This window comes from Pholcus phalangioides, unplaced genomic scaffold (genome assembly GCF_987345545.1).
Source record: "Pholcus phalangioides strain wild (caught in Gottingen) unplaced genomic scaffold, Ppha-v1.0 ptg000017l_1, whole genome shotgun sequence".
In the NCBI taxonomy this organism is placed as follows: domain Eukaryota; kingdom Metazoa; phylum Arthropoda; class Arachnida; order Araneae; family Pholcidae; genus Pholcus; species Pholcus phalangioides.
Window position 1 is genome coordinate 27,073,873 of NW_028301610.1, and position 24,213 is coordinate 27,098,085.

The 24,213-nt window shown below is 37.4% G+C and overlaps 1 protein-coding gene across 2 annotated transcripts in view; it reads right to left on the reverse strand.

Moving 5' to 3' along the window:
• The window catches only part of LOC149072628 (N-acetylglucosamine-1-phosphodiester alpha-N-acetylglucosaminidase-like), a 43,726-nt gene that overhangs the window by 14,726 nt on the left and 4,787 nt on the right, over positions 1–24,213 (reverse strand). For both annotated transcript variants that reach the window (XM_089246250.1, XM_089246249.1), the window contains exons 4-7: positions 22,289–22,428; positions 15,481–15,589; positions 14,019–14,147; positions 6,312–6,565 (exon numbers count right to left, since the gene is read on the reverse strand). In XM_089246250.1, coding sequence (XP_089102376.1) covers positions 6,312–6,565; positions 14,019–14,147; positions 15,481–15,589; positions 22,289–22,428 — 632 coding nt within the window. The remainder of the gene's footprint in view (positions 1–6,311; positions 6,566–14,018; positions 14,148–15,480; positions 15,590–22,288; positions 22,429–24,213) is intronic.

The following is a 24,213-nucleotide window of genomic DNA, read 5'->3' on the forward strand; positions in this document are numbered from 1 at the left end:
CCAACCAGCCGGAGTAGCATGAAACAACACTCGAAAATATTAGTTGAACATGATGTTAGGGTGTTGTATGTATCAATTTTGTTAGAATTCACAATCCCAGGAGGTAAGCTATTCCATTTATTCCATTAACTCCCTGCGACACCACAACCCGGAATTGTCCCTTACTAAATGATAATGGTCCCCTTGTCGAAGCAGTTGATTAATAACTCGTGGTCCATCCTATCCATTCCATTGAAAATTTTGAACACTTCGATCGTATCCTTCCCCCAACACCTCCGTTCTTCCAATGTAAACATTTTCAAAAAAATCAGGTCTCTCTTCATAGCTCAAGCCTTGTGCACAAACAAGAGCATGTGCAGCTCCATATACTAAGTCTATGTACCTCTGTAGGTATGATCTCCAACACCTTATGGCATACTTCAATGCGGGACAAACTAAGCCTCGGAAAAGCGGAAGAATGACTAGAAGAATGTGAAGAGACCTTTCTCTGAAAATGAAACCAAGCACTCCATTTCCTTTTCTGACCACTGCTGAACAATGTTCACCAAACCTCAACTACTCGTTAATGAGAATTCCCAAATCAATGACCTTAGTTACATCAAATAAGAATATCATCCAATCGTAAGTAAAAAGTGGGTTGTTCGAACCAAAATGAGCAACCATGCACTTTTCAGCACTAAAACACATGCTCCAATTCATTTGCCCATGCAGCAATCCTGTTTAGGTTGGCCTGGAGCCTCCCTATCACTTTGATTCCCGACTACCCCCCATTAGCTTCACATCATCTGTGAATTTACTAACAATCCCATCAATACCCTGATCGAGTTTATCGATAAATGTGAAAAAGTATGGGGCCAAGGTCACTTCCATAAGGGACTCCACTTGTGATGCCTGTCCAATCAGAGAACTCCTCATTCACCTTAACCTGTTGTGACAAATGTCTTAACTAGGGATGGGACGAATAGTGATTTGGCTGAAATTCTCTAATATCAGCTTTGGGTTGCCATAATTCATTTTTTAATTTAATAAATAAATATATTTGCACCTATTTGTCCGATATACTTCGTTCTTTTTATCTTTCTTTCAGGTCAAAAGAAATAAGAAGATTTACGTGTATCGCAAGAGCAAAGATGTCATAGGGTCGAGAGCATTTTACGAGCTTTTAGCTATTGCTCTCTTCCCTGTCCCAGCTTTCTTCACCATATTATGAATTAACTATTTTCTACCGTGTCCATTCAAACATTTTTCTCTTTGCATTTTCTGTCAGATATTGTAAATATGTAATTTAATTGTAAACTCTAATTTGTATAGTATTATTGAAATTGACTGGGGACAAATAAATTATGTTATGTTATGTTATGAATATCGAATATTCGGCAGCCCAATATCTATTTTTTTTTAAATTCATCAAAATTATAATAAATTTGGTGTTTTTAACTGCAAATTAAATTATTGGTAATTTCAAATGATATTGCATTTCAATTGTACAATCTATTATTTGAATAAATATTAAAAACTGTGATAATTGAAAGATTTTTATTGTCATGATACTTGACAATCAAATTTAACAATGATATATAGTCGAACTTGAATAATTCAAAATCCAAAATTCTAATTATCCAATTAATCTATCAGACCTGTAAAAAGGCTACAAATTTCAATTTAATCATCAACATTCACAAGAGAGGGGAGATAAGTTATCAATTATTAAAATTTTATCAGTTACGAAACTGTTTCCCAAATTTTAATTATTTATAATTATAATTGATCTTAGCTACTGTTCTGAAATCATTCTATAAGGATTTTCTTGACCATGCTTAAAGCCTTATTTACCGAAACAATTCATGATCATCGGTTTTGAAACTATTTTCAAATTTTGCTTGTCATTCTTATGCTATTAATGAAATACACTTTCAGTAACATATTATAATTTGTACTTTGACTATAAAAAGATTCAGATTTTGAATGGTACACCTTGATCCATAGGTTGAACATCATAACTGGTATCAAGTGGTACACATTCACGATGCACTCTAGCTGAACAATATCAAAATAGCATAGAAAGAATACAGAAAAACAGAATATTCAAAACTTTTGTTTTTAAAATTTATTGTTTAACAGTTTGTACAAGGATGATGTCACTCTCCGCTACCATACGATGGTTTTAACAACAGCCAGTTGTTAAAACCTTCGTATGGTAGCGGAGAGTGACGTCATCCTTGTATAAGTCGCCATCTGGTGGCAGCGTCAGCAGTTTTGAGCTTGGCCTGAGTCTGGTCTGGCCATCCATGTACGGTCCCTTTCAGTGTACACGAGCTCCAAGGAAAGATTGAGAGATTCTGTGCCTCTGTAGTCTAGTGGTCTAGGGCGTTCACCCGGAAAGTGAAAGGACGTGGGTTAGATTCCCCACAGGGGCAGTTAAATTTTCTCTCTTTTCAAAATATATCTTCGCAACAGCCAGTTGTTAAAACCTTCGTTTAACAGTTTGGTCAAATAAAACAAAGTCTGTGTGACTTTCAGAATTTTTCCAAACTAAATTTGCTGATACAAAAATCATAACCTTTTCCTTCCAACTTCGAATTATCCAAAACATTTGAATTAAACAAGAAATTTTAACATTTAATTAGACAGAAAACTCAAGGGGAGTTCGTAAAATTTCAAATTATCCAAAATTTGAATTAATCAAGTTTGAATTAACCAAGTTTTTTACTGTATTGTATTTTAATATTATTTAAAAAGAATCAGTTTTTTCACCACTTATCACAATTTTACATCTAATCAAAAAAATTTCAACTACTATTTACTCTCAACTATACTCTGTTCATTCTAACTTGATGTAAATAAAAGCACGTGTGCGATGCCCAAAATGATTGGTTGACGAACATTTCACCGTTTCTTACTGTGCAACACCGCCAAAGATATAGTCCTTTGTCGTTTGCCCCTCATACCATAAAATAGCTCATAATTTTTATTTTTTTTAAATATTTATTCCATGTCATTTCAAAGTTATCTGGAAGACGGGAAAAATATTTTTTAAAGATCGGTCACAAAGCGTCTTTGCTGCTATGTCTTCAGGGTGGGTGTTGACAGGATACGCCTTTCTCACTCAAATATTACCGTCCCCTTTTTAAACGGAAGTTTCATTTTATTATTATTATTCCTATTCGCAAACAGATTTGATATACACTTGTATACGCTTCTTCAAGAGTTCTTGCAAGAAAAAGAATTTTCTTCTTTATCATTTGATGACATAAATGAAATATGCGTGTCTATCTTTCTTGCAGAGCCATTTGAAAATGCATTTCTTTGCAGCTGCTCTGGACTCCTATAAACAACTACTACTTCACCAAACACCAACTCTGGCCATATCGCTATATTGCAATTTACTGCCATTAGTGAGATGGGTTGGAAGTGAAGGTGCTGTCTATCGGTGGTCGCCTCGAGTTCGTTTGGGAAAATATCTTATTTATATCCTCTCTTGGGTTCGAGCGTGAACCCGGGATCCTGACAACAACCTTCACGATGGTAGATGAGCATCTTACCACCATGCCACTCGGGCACCCTATAAACAACTGTCAACAAGATTTTTTTTCTCACCCACACGCTTTGACGTACACTGAAGGGGGGGGGGGTTACTTATCGTTCATGGTGAATATACGCATTTCAAAAGAATTCTCACTTCTGCTTGAGCAGCTTGTTGGGAGGAAGTAATATTGGTTTCGTCGAAGGCGGCGAGCCGAAGAAGTCTGAGGATTATCACGTAGACGTGAAGGTAACGTTTTGAAACTCTGGTTCGAAAGAGTAATGCTCATTTTTGATTCTGTTAGCCTCATTATGACAGACACTATAGATCCGGTGAAAAAGCCTGGCCTGGGGGCCAATTAAAAGATCCCAGTCCAGGGGCTCTTGCTGCTGGATATTGGGGTCATGGCTCGCAACCTACGCACGGATAAAAAACCGAGATTTCTTGACAAAAAAACAGGATATCAACAACAGGTTGAAGTAAAGATTCGAAATAATGTGGATGACTCTCTCATCAAATTGGAACTGCTACAGCCCGTAGATTATTATGAAATATTTAATTATACAGACCAGCAAGAAAAATAAAAAGTGGCAACACAACGGTAAGTTGCTCATAATTTGTTTCACGTTATAATTGGTAGCATATCCGACCCAGGAAAATCATACAGCCTAAATTAGCTCAGAAATAAAATTGTAAAATTCTGAAGAAAAAAAAGTAATAAGAAAAAATTTTTTTTTTCTCCCTATCTGCCGTAAAATAATAAACAACCCGCACAAGCTTTTGTAACAACCATGGCCCCACATCCTGCCACAAGACCCCCCCCCCCCCCCGCTGTGAATTTTTGGCGGGCCCTCAGACCAACCTTTCAACAGCCCTTCTATATAGTAAACATTTCGCGTAAAAAAATAAAAAAATGACAAGAATTGTCGCAGGCAATGTCTGGGCTGGAGTCCTGTCATCTCAACTATTTTTTTTGGGAGATATATACCTCTTTCTATTTTAATTAGTGTTATCAACAGTTTTTATTTCAACAAAATTTGGAGAACAGTGAAAAAAAAATTTCCAGGAAAATTCTTCATAACGAATTTACAATCTCGCGTTTGAGGAAAAAACACACGTAATGAAGGAACGGGTAAATTTACAACCAATAGAGATAAAGGATGCGGAGTGATATCAAAAACTGGTACAGCGGTTTATTTACATCAGGACTCAAGTTAGAGCGAACAGAGTATAGTAATGCATCATAAAATTTACTACTTATTTTGCCTCTTTCAGTAGCTTAATATGTTTGTACATCCTTCAGTTAGTGAACTTGTATGTATAATTCATGCTCACTCCCACCTTATTTCAGTAGGATTCTATTTTTCATTTCATGTTTTCTTTATCCTAGAAATTCACCCTGGCATAGCCTTCTCTTACAGAAAGGGATGTACACCACACAATGAAATATAATCAGCAAATTTTTAATTTATGCGAAAAATTACAATTAATATGGTTTTTAAAATTAGTTTGTTGCTTTTGGATTTACACAGATATTAGACTGAATATCTAAGCATCATTCAGCTGAATCGAATATTCTGCAAAAGGGCTGAATATTCGTCCTATCTCTATTCTTAACCATGATTCTGTTCAACTCAGCAAGTTGCCCCCAATCTTTTGAAAATGCTTCAAGAGTTTACCATGTTGGACCCGATCGAATGCTTTCTAGAAATTAAGATAAACATTATAGACATTTTTGCCCTTGCGCAAAACCCTAGTCACGTGATCATAGAAGCAAAGGAGATAGGTTACACATGACTTCCCCTTCCTGAACCCATACTGGTTTTCCAACAATGTTATTCTCGTCTATCCACTTCACTAATTGCTTTTTGATAATAATTTCCAAAATTTTCAAGAGGGAGCCGTCAAACTCACTGGATGTTAAAATTTGGCACAGCTTCTCTACTACCCTTTTTAAATATGGTAACCACATTATCAAGCTTCCAATCTTCTGGAACAATAGCTTCATCAGCACTATTGTAAATCTGAGCAACTGGCCCCTGCAGTTCATTTGCACATTCCCTAAGGACCCTAGGATAAATATCATCTGGTCCTCATGCTTTGCTTGCACAGACATTTTTTACAAGTTTTAGTACTTCCACATTTCCCACCTGAATATCGTTGAAGGCTTTATCACTTCATGACACATTCATACTTTTGATATCACCTTCTCTATTAAAAACTGACGAGAAAACATCATTGGAAGCACTACGCATGTTTACACATTGCTCTTTCTATCCTATATCCTTCTATTGAGAGTGGGCCAACTGTACCCTTACATCCATTGTTGACATACCTGAAAAATGATTATGGATCAGCACCAATGTTATGTGATAGCCTAGATTAACTTTCTTTTTACTTTCTCTCTAATCACCCTCTTCAATGCTCTTCTTTTTTCAGTAAATGATGACAAGTCACTTTTTCCACTTTTGTATTCTCTTTTCAAGATAAAGATTATGTACGTTATTCGTGAACCAGAGAAAGGGTGCGATGTTAAAAATTGAAAAAAACAAAAGCCTTGATCCATTTAGTTGAAGTGATTGATGCTAGAATGTGAAAAAGTTTGAGTGATAAGATTCTATTAATCATAATGTTAATCAAAGTTATTGCTGAAAAAGAAGCCAATTTTTATGAAATTAATAATGCATTCAATATTTAGTGAACTCATTCAGTAAATGATTCCATTAAAATGGATTGGTAAAAAAATAGAGAAAAATTATATATTTGAAAAAAAAACTTATATACTAACATTTTTCACAATCTCTCCCATAATACCCAGGTCTGCAAATACAACCAGTAGTAGAGCATATACCATTGCTGGAACAATTGTTGACTTGACAACGCATCTTGTCACATTGTGGTGGCAACCAATTCTCTTGACATTCACATTGGCCTTTAGAACAGCTGCCATGGTTGTTGCAATCTTTGGGTTGACACTCGGGATAATGAACACACAAAGTTGTACTGACTTTTCTTGCACACGTGAAATCAGCATCTTCTTCACTTGACCGAAAAAAAATTCCAAAGAAAATTTTTTTAGCTTATGAACTTTTAGGATAAAACCTGAAATTTCAAATTCGGATGTAGAATATGCAACTGAAGAATGAATCAATTGTATGTAGACTAAAAAGTACAGTATGTATACATTTTTTTTTAGAAATAACTTGAAAGGCTTTCAGTGGGTCAATTTTATTTTGCAAAACATTTGGCTTAACATTTCTTATGCCAGCAAATATCAGCAAAGGATTTTATATTTTATTATTGTAAAAACAAACAAACATTAGTGCGATATTGGATTACAACCCTCTCAATGGCAAAACTCCTATACTTCCACACCCCTGGTCCAGGGTGTCTACCAAATACCAAAAGCAAAATTCTGTGACTTTTTGGTGACTTTTCTGTGACCTTTTCTCATTCACAGGGCTCCCACTCAAAAAATTAGAAAAAGTAGGTTGGGGAGAGGGTACCCCCTTAGACAACATAATCATAATTTAAAAAAATCCCTAAATTTTTTTTTTTGAAAAATTTTAAAATTAACTTTTTCTTTCATAACACACTATTTCAGTATCCTGTAAGATTGACTCAAGCCAAAGCAAAATGACAGAAATGTCTTGGTTACAAAAAAAATTTTTTGGCCAAAATAGGGTCTTAGCAACCACAGATAATTCTTTTCTGCTCTCCTCACAATATATATTACATTCTTTTTTGGGAGTCCAGTCTGTCAACTCTCTTTGACAATTCATATGGTAAATTATGAACATACGTAAGTTTTTTAAGAATGATGCTCTTCTGATACTACTTCCAAAAGCAAAATGTGTAAATTACAAGGTCCAACATAAATAAGTCAAGGTGGACCAGATGGTTTTACTGCGTTGTTCATCCCATTTAAAAAGGATTTGTTTAAATTTTAGTGGTCAATGCCAGGGTAATCGTTTTTGACAAATGAAGCACTTTAATTTCTAGCTCTTTACTTGAGAACTGTAAACATTGTGACTCTGCATGCTCTAAAAATACAGAAGAAAATTGAATGCTATTAGGTATCAAAGCCACAAAACCTAGAACAGGTCTGTGTATCCAACTGCTTTATTATGTTAACTGTTGTTTTTTCACCTATAGCCTTCACAAAATGTGTACCATAATTTGGAATGATGAATGTTAGTTACTGTCCAAGACAATGAAGAGTAGTAAATACAAAATTTTTTTTCAACCAAGCAGAAGTTTTAAGGACGACTCTGTAGAACCCTCAAACTAAGGGAATGAAAAATTACTAAACCACCAAATGGTCCACATACACTTCACCCCCTTAAATAACCTTAAAAACAATACAATTTCTGCTTTGGCATAATCATTGATTGCAATCTACATCATTTATATTATTTGGCATCATGTCTACGCGCGCTGTTCCCTTTTCAATTAAAATCAATTATATGAATTTTGTTGATAGGATTTTGCTAAAAAAGTATGAAAAGTAGAACAAAGTGGGACATTTTACCAAAATGTAGGAAAAGCAGGACAAGTGGGAGCCCTGAATTTAACAAAATGAGCTATGCTGGACTGTTTCTTCTATCAGTTGTTCCCAAATTGTGAGTAGCAACCACTTAGTAGGGTTTGGGTTAATAAAATAGAGGGTCTTAATGAAAGGGGGAACGCAAGTAAATTAAAAAAAAAGACAAATTTTGTTTCAAATTTTTAAAAACGTTTAAATTTGAAGTTGATTTAAATACAACGCCCCATAGAAACTGGACCCTAAGGGCTCAAGCTGTGTCGGAAGTGAAATGAAGTGATGTATAATAATCGGATCGGGTGAAAAGGCCATGGAGCCGAAGGGAGACAGGTTGTTGACTGTTGGACATGAGAGCAAGTCGAACGCTCTGGTTTAGGAGTCTATGTAAATAAATATGAATATAAGCTATTCTCGTTGGCTCTAGTGTATACTTAAATCGTAATATGTCTAGGAGGCTAAGCGAAACACAAGCCACATAAGCCTTCCCCCAGCCCCGCAAAAGCATAAGTGGATACAGGTTGTTTCCCTAACAAGATGGGGGAAAGGATAATGTCCACCTTTTTTGCTCTTCTACCTACGCCAATAATTTTTTTTTTAATCGGGTGGGGGAATGGCAATCATCTTCATTGTCCTCCCTGTATCCCACCCATGGCTTCAATCAACTTTGCGAAATCACCTAAGCCCTCAGGTTATGAATACAGGGGTTGGAAGTGACAAAAGTCCATTTTGGAGCAGCAAAGTATAGGATTTGGCACAGATATTTATAAATTAGAGCAGCAAAATTAACTTGCAAAAATATTTTCGTTAATCCTCACCCCTTTTCAAAGTAAAACAACTGCCCTATCTTTTGTTATTAAACATCTTTTCATCAGCTTTTTTTTGGTGTTTCACAGGCTTTTGACACCTAGTTTGAAAGAGTGGCTGTCATAAAATTTTTCACACAAGTCTATTTAAAATGATTTTTGCTTATTGAGGGCTCTATTTGCTGTCTGGAACAGCAGCACTTCAAATGGGCGAAATATTTTCCATAAGTGAGCACCTGATTTTTTGTGCACTTGGAAAGAAATTGTCACAAAAATGGGAGAGAATTGCGGAAGAATGAACACAATTTTTGGCGATTTAGCACTCATTATTTGGCAAGATTGGCAATCCGACACTCGTTATTTAGCGATATTGGTGATTTAATGTTCGTTATTCGTATAGTAATAGGTACAAAATGAAGAGCAAAAAAAAAACATCCCAAGTGATTATTTTCCTAAATACTATAGGCCAGAGAGATGACTCATTGCAGCTCGTAAAAAAAGTTTTTTATTTTTAATATTTTTTTTCTCAATACTACATCCACATAGCGGAAGGTTCGGATGGGCGGCATATATTTCAGTAATACGTATTCAAGAATATGAGAGTGGAACCAAAGAAGGGTGGCAAAATCTGTACAGCCTACAGGCAGCAAAACCGTAAATACACAGTGGCAGAGGACGCTCGAGTACTTCCAGTACTTTGAGGCACGGGGGTGACAAAATGCTGTTTGCCCCGGATGGCTGAATCATGTTCGCCCCCAAGTGGCAAAAATCCTAGCTACGGCCCTGTCAGAAGATGCTCGAGCACCTCAGAATTGGTTCAGAAATCAAAATTCCTCATGCAAAGCTTAAAACGAGTGACCATGGGCCTGAAACACTTTCAAAATGCCCGGATCTATCATAATGGTGAACGAAACAAAAAGGCAAAATAAACAGTTTAAAGAAAAAATTATGAAAATTGCATTTTATTGGAGCTTCATATTATTTTAATTAATCATACTCCCATAGATATTAATGGGATACATCAAATCTTTAAAATAAATTGAAGGCACTGAACTAAAAACTTATGACGAGTTGAGAGTGAAAAATGATCTTTTCCCTTTCAAAAATAAATTAAAAATATAACCCTTATATACCTATACGGATAAGGTTTTATCTTTCCCCATTATCGGATCATGTAGATTACCTGAAGATACATTAAATAGTCATGGTGTTTAAATTTATTTAATTATTAATACTTTAAAAGAATTTGATCCTGCAAAACACATGTTAAGTATAGGGAAAAGAACGGTTTGTTTAGGCTTACTTGTCAGCCCATAGAGCTGCCACAACGGCTTCAATTTGCATGCATGATGTCACCTTGTATTATAACCTCCTTGATTGCAAACCATCTTCAGTTGCACGGTCACTGATATTATCACGGTTTCGCTATGGAAAGCCTGATAGTTTAAGTACAGTAGAATAAAACATGCTCTTCTCGGAAGGAATCGTTTCACAGCAAAAAAAAAGCAGGAACAAAAAAATTTTTGCGTTCTTTCTGAAATTCCGGGCATACTAAAATTTGCTATTTGGCGCAGAAAAATATGAAAATACACTATTGGAGCCTGATGGTGCAAGATGTTAATTTTGGGGCGGTATGGTACAATTGGAGCAGAGTTCCCACCTGTGAATATTCAATGCAATCCATTCCTGCATACACCCTTGCGAGTCATATATACGGACGTCTGGCAACCCTAGACCCCCCCCCCGTCATCAACGTTTTTGTCGTATCAGAGTTTCTTCGCCACCTATGACAAAACTTTTCAAAGTAAGCTCCGTGGGAGCACCTGCGCTCGTTGAAAACGCGTCCTGCGAATACAAAACTACTAAACACACTATTGATCGATATTAAGCCATGTGCAGAACAGCAGTGTGTTGCGCTGTGACGCATAGAAATAGTGAGCTCAAAACAAAGCAAAAGAGCCGAACGACGTTGAACGGAGCAAAATATAAGTGATTGAGCAGTTTTATTTGATCAGTTCAAAAATCGGTGCCAATTGTTGAAATCGGCCAACAATGGACGAGCATCGCCAGACAGGGATGTGCATCAGAAGAACACGTCATCTTAATGGAATGTGCACGAATGAGCCCATTTCTTTACTGATTGCATTAACAAGCGCAGGTAAAATAAAAAAAAATGAGAAGAAACGTCTGTTATATACAAGAGCCGAAACCATAGTTTAAGGGTACAAACATAATCCAGCCGATTTTCCAATTCGGAGGGAAGCACAGTGGAGGGCTGATCCAGCCCAAGGACTAAATGTGATGAGATAATTCTCATTTTTGTTTCTTCACACTATAAATTCACTATCCGGGGCCCGTGAAAAATTTGACCTGAGCCCACCACAGATCTCAGCTTAGGGGGGCACTACTGCAAGATGTGGGGCCACTAGACCAGTGTTTCTTAGCATTTGGAATGCAGCGGCACGATTGATTTCTTTTTCTTGATTGGAAGGCCTCGGCATACGCAAGATTAATGGGAAATAAATGGGTAAAAATGAAGTAATAAACCACTCACGCCCAGTTTGGCGGATGTCAGGGCCCGGTGGTTGAGGAACACTGCACTAGACCAACCAAGGGCCCTTTCGAAGGATGCGGAGATTTCACATATTCCTTTTCCTATTAATAGTTTTTGAAGTCCAATATTAGACGCTTGTTATTTGTTCTATCGTCATGCTTAGGTATCCGTCTAGATCAGGCATCTTCAATCCGTTACTCGCGAGCACCCAGAGTGCTCGATGCTTGTGTCCAATTTGGTGCTCACGAGCACTTGATCAACATTTCATTTAAACTCCTTGTGCAAATTGCATTCAATTATTAAACTCATCCGGATTTCATGCATTAGAAAGTCAAACATGACTTAAGAGTGCTCTTCTTTTGATGATGGGTACAGGCAGTGCTCGTTACTGGGAAAAGGTTACAGACCTCTGGTGTAGATCGCAAGCTTGTTACCGCATTCCAATGGTTCTCTTTTGTCAGCTGCCTCCCTTGCGTAATTCACGGTTCATCGGTGGCTTCCCAAGAAGTTTGGCAGTTTTTTTCCACCATATAAAAGAACCACTTTAAAGCATAGGTTTTGTGCACACAAATCCATATTTTGAGAGGAGCACGGATGCACACTTTTAAAAGCACTGTGGTACTACTTTAAATTCGGCCTAAAACTTATGTTGCAATACAATTAATAGCGAAAGAGTCAGATGTCTGTCTTCTCTTGAATTTGATCGTTCTGTCACATGCGTATATTGTACGATTTCGTTGTTCACTATAGCTAGTTGGTAAAGATCGACGCGACAAAAATAAATAAAAACATGGATGAAAATTTAAAAAAAATTCTTTCACTGAGAGAAAATTTGTGCCCTTTCACCTCTCCTCCACAAGGATGGGCCGACAGGGCTGCAGCCCTAAGGCCCGGGACAATCACCATAGTTTCGTTTATAATTTTTGTCGCACCATGGTCATTTTCTGCACATGAGGGCTAATTAGACCGGGACCTACAATTTATTGCCAATTGCGAATGGAAGGCTTCTTTTTTATACTCATCGAGAGGTTGGTGCACTAACCCCTCGATAAGGGACTCCCTGTGGCCCCAAAGCAGAATATGCTGAAATGTAACATGTACTGCTTGCGATCTTAGCCAGACAATAAAGCATGATGATAGAGCAAATAAGCGTAATATCAGGCTTTGAAAAAATGTGAATACGAAAAGGAATATGTGAAATCTGCATGCTCGTCCTTCGGAAGGGATCTGAGCTGGGTTGCTCTAGTCGGGACGGTCATGATTTTTCCCCTCTTAATCCAGTAAGAGGGAAAAAATTAACATCACAAAGGCCCTGGTCTAGTGCAGTGTTTTTCAACTGCTGGGCCCTGACATCGGTCAAACATGCAGAACAACCAGTGCTATTGCAGAACAATCTGGAAGAATTTTAAGAAAAGTGTAGAAAAACGCTATTATGTATATGTGAATTTTTACCGCAGAAAATTTTCAGTCAGCTGAGGGCTCGTTGCAGAACATTCTGCTTTGGGGCCCTGCGGTAGCAATTTTTTGCTGTGGTCAAGTCACCGTTTTTTGTTGTACCCTTGTGTCAGGAAAGTTTTCTGACAAAAATGAACTGGGTATTGAACTCGCGGCACCTCTGAACATCCTTTGGAACTTTAGACAAGCATCTTATCGACTGAGCTACCGCGCCCGCATGACAAACCCATTGTTTCGTCATGCTATAAATTTACTACAGAGTCCCTCAGTAAAAACTGGCTTGTGAACCCGCCAAAGATCCAACAGACCTGCTCCAGGATGTGGGGAGAAGATCACTTCCTTTCTCCGGAAAACCAATATTGTTCCCAAGAGGACTCCCTACTGTCGTGGTCTATTACAGTCCCCTCCCCCACCTCTAAGAATTATCACATGATCCTGAGAACACCGCTTCATTGAAGGGAATACTTACAGATGTTGAAAGGTCCGGACAAGCAAGAAAGAAAAGTTCTTTTTTTTTCATCCAGTCTAAATAGCTTTTTTGCCCCACCCATATAATGTCTGACGCAGTGTACTAGGGTGGCTACATATTGGCATTGTTTTTTTCTGTTGCTACTCACCCATCCATTCCCCCCGGGGCAAAAAAAAGGTACAATGAGGGAGAACAACAGAAATATTGAATGCCACAGCTTCTCCAAAGCCTAAATTTTAGGGGGAAAAAATTGAAAAAAAGATCTCTGGAGAATCAAAAAAATCTGTGACCTTCAGTCAAATTTCGTGACTTTTTCTGGACTTTTGTGACATTTTTCTCATTCCGTGACTTTCCCGCGTTGGTAGATATTCTGTGGTCTCATTGGTTTTATCCCCAACACCAGCACATTTATTCTGACAATCCTGGCACATCATGTATTAAAGCTTATGCAGTACACTTCATCCTATGAATACATGTGGGATTTCTGGATAAATGTTTGTCAATATATCAATGATTGAAATTCATAAATTTTTTACTTTACCATAGAGCAGTATTTCATTAATTTAGAAAAAAAAAAACAACTACCAGAAATTCACATGTACAGATTATAGACAGAAAATTATGGTAGTTAACTCACAATCAATTTGATTTTTTTTCAATTTTTAGCTCACCATTTATCGTATGGGTAATTGATGACTGTGCTATTGATCACAAATGTTGCAGAACCACCACCATCCAAATTTATTGCATTTACCAATCCAAGTTTTAACAAAAAATCTTGAAATTCCAAGAGAGATAACCTATAAAAACAGGAAAGAATACAATTTGTCAACACAATAAAACCCTCAGTACAATGTAGGCCTCGCAACCTGCGACCCATTTCATAATTTCAACTGACCCACTTGAGTTCCGAAAATAAAGTATAATTATATTCGGGTATATAAAGTATATACCTGAAACATCTTAATATACACATTTTGGTTGATTTTGACCAGCAGACAAGAAAGGTTGCTGACCCCTGGTATAATGTCTATCACTTTCTTAAGGCTACCCTCGCCCCATAACAGTTTTTCAAAATCCGTCAGCAAAATAAGTAAGTCAACCAGAATTTCATTTTTATTCATTCCCCAGAGGTGATGTTGACTAACAATTGCACATGGAATATGCAAATCAGTAATTGGTGAAACCTTCCCTGGTGGTAATACATGCTTGTCTTGTATACATCTCATCCTGCGATACATTATGCCAGGCATTCCTCAATTGTTGCTCTAGATTTGCAACATTTGGGTTGCCCAAATGTGGCAGTCTAACATGTCATATACATGATCAATGGATGAAAGGTCTGGTGACCAGACAGACCAAGAATGAATATTGACAGCAAGGAGTCAGACCACCAGATATGTGAGCCATGCGGGACCGGGCGTTACCATGCTAGAAAATGGCAGAAAATGACATGCCATGAAGAATAACACAAACAGTTGCAGAATGTCATCAACATATAATTGAGCTGCTGAAGTTGCAAGCAGGATCACTAGGGATAACCTGCCATTGTAAGAGATAGCACCCCACACCATTACATAAGGGGTAATAGCGTAGCTGCCTACCTCCATAAAACAAAGGAGGCTGATTGGGACTGCACCTTCATACATTGATGTGATGTTCATTTGCTCCAAGATCGAAGTGGAATTCATTGCTCAACACCATGTGATGCCAGTCTGCTGGCATCAATGATTGGCTACAGCACCACACCAAAAAACTCTGTTCATGTTGTGGAGTTAAAGGCAGACATCTTAAAATCAACTGTGAACATAACCCAACTTCCATCAAGCACTGAGATCATAGAAGGCACTTCATGTGCAAAAAAAATTCTTTTTTGCAAAAGCTCATGATTAAGCTCATGATTTTTATCTTCCCATGAATATTATGCCCATCCCACTCATGACCCACTTGATGTTAGCTCAGTCCCGAAGCAAAACTATTTCATGATTTCACCAATAGGAATATTATTTTTTGCTCAAAAACTTACCTGATGGTATAAAAATTACATTTTATTAAGATTAAACCACAACTTCGTTGGGTTTTGTTTTTAACTTTACTTGATAATCTTAATTGTTCACAATGATCTAATATTACCCATCAATACCAGACTTTCCCTCCACCTGAACAATAACTATTCTTCCATCAGCATCATGCCCAACTGCTGTTCTTGAAGATTGAATTTGAACAAAGTAATCCATGGAACCTAAAAACAAACAGGTTGAAAATTTTTTAATCATTCAAAAAAAAAAAAAAAGAAGATAAGACTAAAATCCAATATTTTTTATAATAGATCATTTCACTTCACTAAATGTCTCAAAATATTTAGACAGGCATTTAAGAAAAGGTAGATATCATCTAAAGGAATGGGAATTTGCATAGAAACCCATAACTGAAAATCCAAAAATGAAAGGGGGAACACGAGTGAATTCACAAAATAACATTTGATAAGAAATCAATTATTTTAATCCTTTGAAACTTTCCGCAGAACATGATGATGTCAATGCACATACAAACATGCCAACATTGGCATGAAGCCTCTCAGTGCTGAATATTGAGCTTCACCACGATCGGGTGGGGTGACAACCCCTCCAACCACAATAAAAAAAATTCAATTCTTTTTAAATTTTTAAAACATTTAAATTTAAAGATTTAAATACAACACCTCACTGGACCCTAAGAGCTCAAGCCACATAAGCCACCCCCACAAAAGCATACGCGGCTACAGGTTGTTTCACGAATGGGGAGAGGACGACAAATATGTGCACCTTCTATCTATGCCACTAATTTTTTTAATCAGGGGTGGGGGAGGGGAGCGATCCTCCCCACCCATGCCTTCAACAGACTTTGTGAGGTCGCCTAAGCCCTCAGTTAGATCATGAATATCCAATAAAATTCATCCCAGCATATGCCCTTGTGGGGTCCTATATACAGACATCTGGCAACACTAAACACCTCCCTGTTTTTGTTGTATCGGAGTTCCCTCAGTGCCTGCGACAAAACTTTCCAAAACAAACTCTACGGAAGCACCCGCGCAAGTTGAAAACACATCCTGCGAATGCAAAACTACTGAACACACTATTGATCGATATTAAGCCATGAGCAGAACAGCAGTGTTGCGCTGCAACGCATAGCAATAGTGGGCTCAAAACAGAGCAAAAGAGCCGAACAACGTTGAATGGAGCGAAATGTAAGTGATCGAGCAGTTTTATTAGATCAGTTCAAAAATCGTGCCGATTGTCGAAATCGACCAACAATGGATGAGCATCTATAACAATACCCATAGACCCCCGGCAGAAAACAGTCCTATTCTAGTCATTTTTATATACAAGTTGTCTCATCTTCGAGTGATTAAATTTATCTGTGATATTTTCATTGTTCATAGTCCAAAAAAATATGCGATCCTGATTGCGTCACCATTTTGAATTATTGTTGTTGCCAATTTTATTTTGCAAAAGTTGCTATAAAAATCTGTTTCACCATGAAAATTAGATATATTTTTGAGATGGTCGGTCCCAGGAGTTGGATCGTACCGCACTTCCCTTTCAGGTATAAATATCCAGAGTCACGATCGTCACTTCGCATTTCATCTCGCTGTAACATCCCTTATAGGAGTTATGCGCCCGGTTCGAATTATCCAGTTAAAAGCAGACAACAAGCAGGAAACAAACAAACAAAAGTTGTTTTGTATCACTTCAAAAGGCTTATTACATTAATAGTTATTTTACATTAAGTTAGACTCGTTCATTAAAACAAATTTTTTGCGTTAAAGTCAATTATTCAAACATCAATTTTAGTTATAAAAAAAGTCCATGTCCATTTAGCCGGACACCACCTTTCTTCTAGCAGACCAAAAGATGCAAGTGCATTAGATACGATAGCGATGTAGATCTATTCACGTCGTTGAAATCAACTGAAGAAAGAAGTCCCAAGATTCAAAGCAAGTCACCAGCAACCAGTTTTCAGGTAGATCTCCCAGCAATCATCAATGAAAATCCACGGGAGCCCAGCCAGTTGAACGTCGAAGATAGCAGACGTACTGGACGTTTCTGTAGCATTAGACTAGAAGTTTCATCAGGAACCGAACCAATCGAGGTTTCATCTACTAGAGAGGGCAACTACTCAAGTAAGAAGTGAATACTTGAATGAATGAATGCATGCGATTAGTGAGAACGAGTGACATGCTTTATACATCATAAACCTTTTTCAAATTTAGGACCATTCGTCCACAGGCAACACACAGTCTCTCGCTAAAAATTCAACAAGTCACAAAAAACAATTTGCATACGATTGCATGCCGGCAACATCACAATTGGCCTCGATCGCTGCCACACGACCACAGCCGCAGACGAAAAACAAGTAAACATTCATGCGATGCTGACTTTGGACTTTTACGCCAGGGGCCCATGGATACGTTACATCGCTTTCACTTTCAGCTCAGTATAGATCACTTAAGGTGAAGGTGGTTGCCTTTTGGTGAATCGTTTACAGTATGAAAAAACTCGTCTCACTGGTGTTCGGCACGTCGCCAGCTGGTTCCGGATCTCATCATGCCCCCTCTCTAGTCATCCGTTGTCACCACCGTCGTCCTGCATCCTGTCATCGTTCATCTGTCGTTTGGATTACCGTCGATCGTCACCTCGGCTCTAGCCGTTGAGCCTGCAGTTCTTGCCGCCACGTGGAGCCTCGTCTCAGGTCGTGAACTTCGCTTGTTCCCATCAAGGTCAATGACATCACGGCTCATGCAATTCACGAAAGATAGTCAAACTTCTGTCGCCGGACTATATTGTTCAGTCAACGGACTTGCACGGGGATCGGTATGAATTTGAGAAATAATTTCGTTAATCATAACCTACGTAATTGTTAAAAGTGCTAATAAATTTACTTATGCTAAAATCTGGAAATTCTCTTGAAATCATTTGTCTCTCTCTTACTGTGTATCGATTACACCGATTTCACCAGATCAGAATCCTGGGTCGCTATGCAGGGATGTCACACATCGCCAGACCGGGATGTGCGTCAGAAGACTGCATCTAAATAGAATGTGCATGAATGAGCCCATTTCTTTACTGATTGCATTACCGCATGCAGACAAAACATATCGGCACAGGTGAAATAAAAAAATTTAAATAAACATTTCTTATGTACGAGAGCTGAAACCATAGTGTTAAAGGTACATAGTCCAGCCGATTTTCTAATTCTGACAGTGAACGCCCCATTCACTCGTGCAGGGAAGCACAGTATGAGGCTAACAGGGTTCCAACCAGCACCTCCTAGAGATGGAAGACCTATGCACTGTTTGACATAAACGTCATTCAGACTATCTAGCAAGTTTTCCACATTTTGAAACAGCATCCTATTTCATTTCTTCTTATTTTGGCATAGAATCTTCCTGATTGGTTCACAAATACTGCATAGCAATTGGATGTGGAGCATAGAAATCGCCAATTCTGAGTCTGTTCATTTCTTTTCCTCACAATGATGATACTGCCACGAGTAGCAAAATTTTTTCCCTGAATATTCTGAGGGAAAATGGTGGGACTCTGCTTGTGACGTCAGTCACAAGCAGAGTGCAGATGCCTTCTATCTGTAGGAGGTGCTGTTTTAGCCCGGGGACCCTAGAGATAATTCACAATTTTTTTTCACGCTATCAATTCACTATATGGGGGCAAATGAAAAATCTGCCTGGGACCGTTGAAGATCCCAGCTTAGGGGCCCTACTGCAGGATGTGGTTCTCAACCTTTGGAATCCTGCGGCACGGTTGATTTCTTTTTTCCAATGATTGGAAGGCCCTGCCATACACACGATTAATGGGAAATAAATGGGTAAAAATGAAATAATAAACCACTTATGGCCTAGTTTGACCGATGTCAGGGCCCAGCAGTTGAAAAACACTGCACTAGACCAGGGCCTTTGTGATGTTAATTTTTTCCCTCTTACTGGATTAAGAGGGGAAAAATCACGACCGTCCCGAATAGAGCAACCCAGCTCAGATCCCTTCCGAAGGATGAGCGCGCAGATTTCACATATTCCTTTTCGTATTCACATTTTTTCAAAGTCTGATATTACGCTTATTTGCTCTATCATCATGCTTTATTGTCGGTCTAAGATCGCAAGCTTGTCACCGTATTCCAATGGTTCTCTTTTGTCAGCTGCCTCCTTTGCGCAATTTATGATTCATCGAAATGGTTATAGGATGGGCTGACAGGGCCGCAACCCCCTGAGGCCTGGGACAATCAACATCATTGTTTCTTTGTGCTATAAATTCACTACAGAGCCCCCGTGAAAACTCTGACTTGTGGACCCGCCAATGATCTAACAGCCCTGCTCCCCGATGCAGAGGGAAGGTCATGTCCTTTCTACGGAAAACTGATATTGTTCCCAAGAGGACTCCCAATTGTCCATCCACTCAACCCCCCCCCCCTTCCCCAGGAATTATCACGTGATCCTGAGAACACTACTTTAGGGGAATATTACAGATGATGAAAGGTCCCAACAAGCAATGAAAGAAAAGTTATTTTTTTTTCATCCAGACTAAAGCTTTTTTGCCCCACCCATATGTCTGCCTCGATGTAGGGTAGACTATACATTGACATAGTTCTTTTCTGTTACGACTCACTCATCCATCCCCCCTGGAGCAAAAAAAAAAAAAAAAATCCTGAGAGAAGAAATATTGAATGCCACAGCTTCTCCAAAGCCTAGATTTTAGGGAAAAAAATCGAAATGGAGAATCAAAAAAATCTGACCTTCACTCAAATTTTGTGACTTTTTCGGGACGTCCGTGATCTTTTTCCCATTCCGTGACTTTTCATGATGGTAGACACCTTGTACATTTAGTATGGAATGGCCGAGTTACTCAATGAATTAATTCATCACCAATGCTTCTTATACAGACACGTATTGTAGACACTGTTTGAATCTGTGTATCAAATTTTGTGCAACCATGGAGAATTTAGAGGTATCTAGTACAATAAAACCTATCTCTTTTTTGCAGACACCAGCGGGGCAAAAAAATTCATCCGTAAAAGAGGGAGTGATTGTTAAACAGGGGTTTGAAATGCATACTTTTATTATACAAGAGGAAATTATTATTTGGCAATAAAAGAAGGGTGACTGCATCTGGGGGGTGTCCATTAAGAGGGGTTTTTACTGTACTTAATTTTTTAATAATTATGTCTATAATGTTTTCTCACTGATCACTTCTTAAGGGGCTGCTACCACTTTCTCATGATGTTTCTGGTCATGGGTTCCTGTGCAATTTGAGACATCCTGTATTCATTAATTGTTTTTTTTTATTTTTTATTTTGGTAAAACAAGTCTTTTCAGTTTAGTTTGGAATTTATTTGAAAAAAGTCAGAATTAAATATTAACAGTAGCCAAAAAAGGGATTAAAATAATAACCAAAAAGAGTTTATGAAAAGGAATTAATATAGATAATGTAATTGATTAGAGAAAAAATAACAAATAGAAAACTAATTATTCTAGGGGGTGCAAGGAAGGTAAGTTGTATTGCACTGGGTATATATATGGGATGGGAAAAAAGGTTAAGAACCACTGCTTTAAATGTAAAAAAATTGCTGAACTGCATGCAGTCAATGACATGAAAATTTGGGGGGGGGGGTGGCCACCAAAAATACTCGAGTACTTGGGGCCTTTAAGAGTCTTAATCCACCCTGCCCTTACAAGACTAGTGCTGGAATTGAAATACATGCGAAAAGCTGAGAATTTAACTACCAACTATCCTTGCTGACCTACAGGTGCTTGAACATGAACCTGCATCATCTTCTAGCAACATACTCCTGACCATACTTACTGACTCATCATTATTTATATTAAGCTTTTTATCTGCACACAAGTAGAATAGCATCCACATGTAAAAAATACAGCAAAAAAATTTTAACACTTTTTTTTGGTCCAATCATTAGATGCCTCACTTGTCAGTTTATTTCTATCACATAATTTTCAGACAAAACAAATATATTCACCATATTATCTACATTTTATGAAGAATATTTTTTCTCTCATATTATTAGTCTCTTACCAATTCGGTGAAAAAATATGCTTATTTTCTCAAGTTTTCTAAATTACATAAACTGACTTCAATACTTTTAAATAGTGATTTTTTTATATTTAAATGATAATATTGCATCCATAAAATAGAATTTTTTTTTAATGAATATGGTCAGACTGCTGAAATATGTATAGAAGTGTAATTTCAAAGATCTAATTGGTTTTGCAAAATAAATGAAGTTAATTTGCAAACTTAACATGGAAGATTTTAATTAAATTTTATTCAGATGGAGTCAATTAATTAATTCGACTAAAAGTTTTTACTGCAGTTGACAATCGACTAATTGCAAACAGACCTAATTGCAAGTGATTTAATGTTACTTAAGTTACTCAAGCACAGTAAATTTGTAGTATGTAGGTCTCCACTGGCTCTGTAAAACTAGGCTTAAAAAATAGAAAAATAATGTAGGTGCTATAGCCAAATATCTTAGGGCCAAGTATATATTTTTTGAGTAAAATGGTAAAAAAAATAAAGTTTCTCCCCCTATTTTTCTGGGACTTATTGATCATTTCTGTGTTTGTAGACTTGCTGACATAATTAAAAAAAAGTTTTGTGCCAAGAGACTCCAATTTAATAATCACCAATATAAAATTTTAGATGGCAATGTCAATTTTCAAGTTACTGTGGCGACTTGGCACCTGGGAAAAGTCAAGCTCTGATATAAAACAGTCTTTTGGATAATTAGTTTTGCCGTGCTTTCAATTTCCCTTGTTTAACCTATATGTTATTATCTGTCATTCAGCTGATCTTTTTATTCCCAGTTGGGCCAGACAAGAGAAATTCTATATTAGCCGTTAACAAATAAACTAATGAAGTTATCAATGTATACATACCAGTTTCTTCAGTATTTTCACACTCCCAGTCTTTGCTTGAATTTACATAACCAGTACCATTCCTAATGATCCATATTACACCTCCAACAAGCTGCAAAAAGTCACCTTTATTGTTCAATACCTCTTCCTCAGAAATATACCTGTTCAAACATTTTTTTCCATGCAAATATGAAAAATAAGTACCTACAGTAAAAATCTTGATCTGACAAAGTTAGGACTGAGCCTACGTTGATAAATAATAATTTTAGAATAATCGAATATGTATAAATTGGAAAGTCCAGTATCATCAATACCAATTGCTAATGAGTATATATTATAACAGACGTAGAAAATAATGGTCATGCTTTGCTTTGAAGCTCTATCATAAAATTTTTCAACAATTTTTGATGAGTAGCAATCTTTTAGCTAACTTGCACTTGCAAAGTTCTGCCTTCATCAGTTTCATGAGCAGGGAAAGTCTGCACTAAGGTAATGATTTCCTCATCGATAAGGAAAAATATATTATTGCTAAAGATCTGTCTAGGTCAGCAGAGTTCTGGAGGAGTGAAAGTCTTTTGTCTTAAAAAATTATAATTAAGAAACTAAGGAAAAGTTACAAATTCCTAACACACTTCTACATAAAATGGGTGGCATCTTCATAGGACATACGTGGGGTATAAAGCACAAGGGGGGTATAAGTGCAATTTTTAAAAAGTCATTAGTTACTTGAGTTAAGTATAGGGAGAGTGAAGCTAAAATTTCCTTTTATTCAGAGCACAAAGAGTGCGTGTGTGTTACTCAAACAGAGGCTGAATTCTAGTGGTGTAAAGAAAAACGACTTCACCAGCCATCTATTTTGTTTGGAGCACAAGGGATATATTGCAGTTATATTCATTGTGCAGCCATGTTGAGTGTTTACACTAGTGGTTCTCAAAATTTTGTCACCAACGGTTCCCATGCCCAATTCATGATTCATCTGTGGCTCCCTATAGATTAGTTTAACAGATATTTTCACACTTATAAAAGAACCACTTCAAACCATAAATAGGCATACAAATCCATCTCCAGCTTGCCACAACACCCCTAGGAGCTACAATGCACGCTTCGAGAAATACTAGTTTAAACCAACAAAAGATGCTCCCAATGTCAATTTTGAGTTGTTCTAGAACTTACTATGCTCAACAGTTATGGACTTTTTGATTAAATTAATTTTTGTGTCCATAATCTTAAAGATGGAAACGTAGTTATGTTTAGACAATGCAAAGAAATTGCTTTCTTCTTGCTCAAATTAATTTTGTCCTCACCAAGCCATGTCATTTATTTGACAGCATTTAGCGACAATATTGGGGGACAAAACAAGAGTCACTTCATTGTTAAATTCTGAATTTATGTTATCCGTAGCACTTATACCAAAACTAGATCACAAATTCTTAGTTTTTGGACACTCATTCATGGGATGTTACCAGAATTCTGGGTTAACAGAGATGGCAAAAAAGGAAAGTGACTGGGAGGTGTTTGTTCTAGAATATACGAAAACTCTCATAACCAAGGCTAATACATTCATGGTGGTGAAGATGAATTACAAAAACTTCACCACTTTAGATTCTCTTAAGCATTTTCTTAAAGACACAGTGACCGGTAAATGGGAGATGCAATGGCTTCACTCCAAAAATGAACGAAAAATTGCACGTGGAACGTTTTCTATAAAGAAAACTTAGGTAATATTGCAGAGTTTCTACAATGAACTTGAAGTCACATTAACCTGCAAGAGTTGCACCGAGATTTCCCAAACTGAAAGTCAATGAGCTACAACAAAAGATCAAGTACAAGAGGTTCAAAAACCTGCTATTCCTTTATTATTTGAGCCACCAGTGCACCATGACTCCTATAATTCTCTTCAGTACCAAATTCCAGGAGGCCAACGAAGAAAAATTTGTACCCAAGAG